Source organism: Chenopodium album, chromosome 22, assembly GCF_948465745.1.
Source record: "Chenopodium album chromosome 22, dcCheAlbu1.1, whole genome shotgun sequence".
NCBI lineage: Eukaryota > Viridiplantae > Streptophyta > Magnoliopsida > Caryophyllales > Amaranthaceae > Chenopodium > Chenopodium album.
In genome coordinates this window covers 10569594-10574346 of record NC_137855.1, presented here as the reverse complement: position 1 = coordinate 10574346, position 4753 = coordinate 10569594, and the positions used below count along the sequence as shown (strand labels likewise).

General features: G+C 41.1%; 1 protein-coding gene across 1 annotated transcript; it reads right to left on the bottom strand.

Moving 5' to 3' along the window:
* Positions 1–1327: 1327 nt before the first annotated feature.
* LOC145603935 (uncharacterized) lies at positions 1328–4405 on the bottom strand. Its single transcript, XM_081659901.1, has 4 exons — positions 4124–4405; positions 3123–3383; positions 1692–2543; positions 1328–1610 (listed from the first exon to the last, which is right to left on the bottom strand). The coding sequence occupies exons 1-4, from the start codon at positions 4220–4222 to the stop codon at positions 1488–1490; spliced, it is 1335 nt and encodes a 444-aa protein (XP_081516027.1). The 5' UTR covers positions 4223–4405; the 3' UTR covers positions 1328–1487.
* Positions 4406–4753: the final 348 nt, after the last annotated feature.

Sequence of the window (4753 nt, the reverse complement as noted above, 5' to 3'; positions counted from 1 at the left end):
CGTAATGAGTTGGAGGCATCAAGGTCTAAAATTGGTCAGATGTACAGACAGTTGCCCCTGTCACGTATAAATGGCAAAGTGTCTCAACATTGCTTGAAAGTTCTGGATAAGGAGATGAAAAGGATGCGGGATTTGAGTTACCAGGTCCATGAACGGTGCGGATGTGCTGTGCGTGTGACCCATGGTCTTCCATGTGCTTGCCAGATACATGATTCGATAGTTGCACAGACGGGATTGTATAGCAGCCAAATTCATTATTTCTGGAAGACACTGGTTATTGGTGATGGTGGTAACATTCCTGAAGTGGTAAATGATTCGACCGAGGAGGCTGCACATTTTCGGTCCCTAATCGACGAAGTCATGGAAAGTGACCCGGCCGTACGTCGAAATGTAACGCGAATCATTGAAGAGGAGCTACATCCAGATCATTCACACCTTGAAGAACCACATATCAACCTTAACCCTCGTGGTCGGCCGAAAAAAAATAACACCAGGCGTGATCGTAGCTATTTCGAGCATGTGAACCGTCAACACACTCAACGTGGTGGTGACCCAGAACCAGGTAATACTAAAATTCTATATTTAATATAAAAATATGTAAACTTAATACGTGTAGCTTTACTAATAATTTATCTTTTAATTTTGTGTTGTAGATCCAAGTGACATTAGTCAATGCAGGTATTTGAACTTGCTTCCAGCCCCAATGTTGCCGTACATTTCATCTTGGAAGGATGTCATTGGTGATGGGAACTGTGGCTTTCGTTGTGTCGCCGACTTCTTTTTTGGCGATCAAAATAAGTGGTTTGACGCTCGGGAAACAATAGCAAACGAGGTCGCTGGTCATCCTGATTTGTACGAACGGATTTACGGGCTTGGGCGACTTTGGATGAACGTGGAGCGTATTCGATGGGATGGTGGGGCTGTCGGGGAGCGGCATTGGATGGTTACAATTCAAGATTTATTTCCTATTGCTACGTGGTTCAACGCAAGGGTGATTTGTCTCGGAGTAGGCCTAGTACCAACTTGCTACTACCCATGCATCACAGTCTTACCGCTTAGGGCACGCAACGGGGTTCGGTCACCGACTCGAGAGTTTGTGATTGCTACAGTTGGTGGATCACATTTTATCCGTCTTGACCTTGTACCTGATTCACCACTCCCGCCGATCGCCGGTTGGTGGACGGAACACCACGAGGATAGTGTCAACGGATGGGATCAAGCATATCAATTGAGAAGGGACATGTGGGATGCATTAGTTAGGTAGTTTGTAATGTACATTCACTAACTTTGAACATTTGTACGAAAATTAGATTTATGAAATTAATTTTATATGTATTTGCTTTTAATCTAACATGATATTTGTACAAAACATCAAATATAAAATAAAATAAGTGTCCAGTTTATACATTACATTTTTAAAAATAAAATACAAATAAGTTCATAACATAATTAAAACCATCACTAACAGAACATCTAATCAAAATAATCTAAAGTCCCATTTTTGACTTCCAATCAAATACAAGTTGCTCAGTCATTGTTCGAGTCTCACTCGACATTTCAGGATACTCAGCTAGTGCTCTTTGGTGAATCTCCATGGACCGACCCATCCACTGCAAATAAAACAATAACATATTATAACACAAAAATTAATAGAAGTCATTGTTAATATAATATTAAGCATTAATACGTACGTAATCAGTGTTAGTCCGCTCAGGCAGGTTGCTTGTAACTCCTGGACCTGGAGATACCCGCGGGTGAGAAAACCTGTACAGCCACTGCATGTAACCGGGCGCAACCGAAGGAGCTGCAGCACTAAGCCTGGGTAGGGCACCTAAAACAACACTCTGAGATACCCCAGGGACAAACCTATTCCACAACACAGCTGTCATCTCAGTCGGGAAGTCTACCCGATACATCTTCAAGTTAGTCGGCCTCTTGGCCTTCTCTGGCCTGATGATCTCGCGGGGAATGCCTTGCACGAAACCAAGCTGGCGGACCACTCTATCCGGCATGTACGGCTCAATGATGTTACGGTACTGGATGCAGCCAATGAATAAAGTGGGGGGCACTCGTAATGCAGGATCAGCTCCGTACGGTAGCCAGTTCACCTCACGGTCGGTAAGCGCATCAATCCTAGTACGAAAAGCTAACAGGCGCTCCAGGTTCTTGCTAGGACATCCCGCTCCTACATCCCAAGCAGACGCACGAGGCATTTGAAGGTCCCGGGTCAAGGTACCCTGCTGTGGCCGAAAGCACGGAAAGTACTCGTAAATCCACGCTTGCAGAAGCGTGAGACAACCAGCAATCGAATCAGCACCTTTCCGTGATGCCGTGCCCAGTTGTCGATACAAGTAGGCCAGTGCAGCTGTTCCCCAAGCATACTCGTTAATAGGGACATCCGTGTGACATAGCTCGTGGAGGAAGGAAGGATGCGTACGGTTACCACTCTTGTCTACAAACAGTGTACCTCCAAGCACTAACCACAAGTATGCATCAAGCTGCTCACTAAAATCCCGGTCGACCGCCAACGTCGACTCAAAAATCTTATCAGTCAACACCCCACTACCCTGCCAAATGGTCTTTGTGCCGCAAACCTCAGACAGATCATCTGGAGTCATATCCATGGTGACCGAGCACTCGTCCCGTAACACGTCCGTGCTAGGAGTAGTGGACACCATATTGCCTGCAACCCGTAACCCAAGTATGTTGTACACGTCGTGCAGCAAGATCGTAATCTCCCCAAATGGCATGTGAAAGGTGTTCGTATCTGGCTGCCACCTCTCAACAAAAGCAGAAATCAACGGCCAATCAAGTCTCTTAAACATCAGGCCGGGCAAGTGAGACAACCAACTAGCATCAATCTCCGCAATGGCCTCCACAGATTGACGGCCTCGCCAAGTACACAAGTCAGAACATAACTTTGTCCTACTCAAACAGCGCAAAACACTACGCTCCTGCTCCATCCAGATATATCGTGCCACGTGACCGCCAAAACTAGGGATAACTGACCCATCCTCAGGCCCACCCGGCATCGGTTCCTGCACTAACCATGCCTCTGCAGAGCTGGAAGTAGGCTGACTCGACCCACTACCAACAAATCTCCCAAACTGACCCCTATATACCATATGGTAATCCTGAGGGTCCTGTTCTTCATCCCGGTCACCAGCATGACTACCCGAACATTCGTCTTCCTCGTCAGATATGGGTGCTCCACTTGCAGAGTACAAGGGCCGACTACTACCAGACTGTTGGTCTCTCGACCAACCACTAGTAGACCCGTATTGCTGCTGCTCGGGCTGAGCCAGTGAAGATCGAGATGTCTGTCTCCTAACAGACGCATTCAGACGTCGTGATATTGCATGTCGAGCACCAGAACCCTCGATCTACATAAAATTAAAAATTAATCCGATTTTAGTAATAACAATAACAATAATAACCATAATAACAATAACAACAACAACAATAATAATAACAATAATAATAACAATAATAATAATAATAGTAATAATAATATCAACAATAATAATAATAATAATAATAATAATAATAATAATAATAATAATAATAATAATAATAATAATAATAATAATAATACTAACCATAACACTTCAAAATAACAACAACAACAATAATAACAACAATAATAACAATAATAATAACAATAATAATAATAATAATAATAATAATAATAATACTAACCATAACACTTCAAAATAACAACAACAACAATAATAATAACAATAATAATAATAATAATAATAATACTAACCATAACAACAATAATAATAACACTTCATAATAAAAAAAAAACAAAACAAAATCCGAAAAAAAAAATAAAATTAACAACTTTTTTAAACGGCCAAAAAAAAAAAAAAAAAAAAAAAAAAAAAAAAAAATTGGAACTTCCGCCCTAAATTTCCGGAAGTTCCATGGAGGATCCGCCTGGAATTTCCGGATCCTCCATGGAACATCCGGAAATTCTGGGCGGATGTCAACTTCCGCCCAGAATTTCCGGATGTTCCATGGAGGATCCGGAAATTCCAGGCGGATCCTCCATGGAACTTCCGGATATTCTGGGCGGAAGTTCCAGGATCCGAAATTAAAAAAAAAAAAAAAATTTTACCTCGTCTCCACCGCCGCCGCCGCCGCCTCCGCCGCTGCCACCAGCTCCGCCAGAAGTCCTCCCTCCGAATCTTAGCCTAATCCGCCTCGAATCACCCATGTAAAACAATTTTTGAATTTTTTTTTTTTTACAAAAAAATTGTTTGAGAGTTAGAGAGTAAGAGAGTTTGAGAGTAAGAGAGTTAGAGAGAGAAGTAAAGAAGTGAGAAATGTGGGTCGGGAATGAAAAAACCGTATTTATATATCAAGGGTAAGATTGGAATTTCAAGAAAAAAAGGGAGCGTTACCCGGTAAAATGGGAGCGACAAATAACAACACCCTAAATTTACCCCTAAAATACATTGTAGGCCATGTTCTTTTGAGATTCTAGACATAGTAGAACAGAGCAGATTACACCAGAACCGAACAAATTTTACTATTATTATTATTATTATTATTATTATTATTATTATTATTGCTATTATTATTATTAAATATAATTTATTATTATCACAGTAATTATTAAATATTAATTATTTATTATTATTAAATATTAATTATTATTATAATAATTCAATTTTAATTACTATTTTTAAGAAAAGCAAGGCAAAGGATAGCAGATTTAATTAGAGCAGAGCAGCTCTAAAGAACA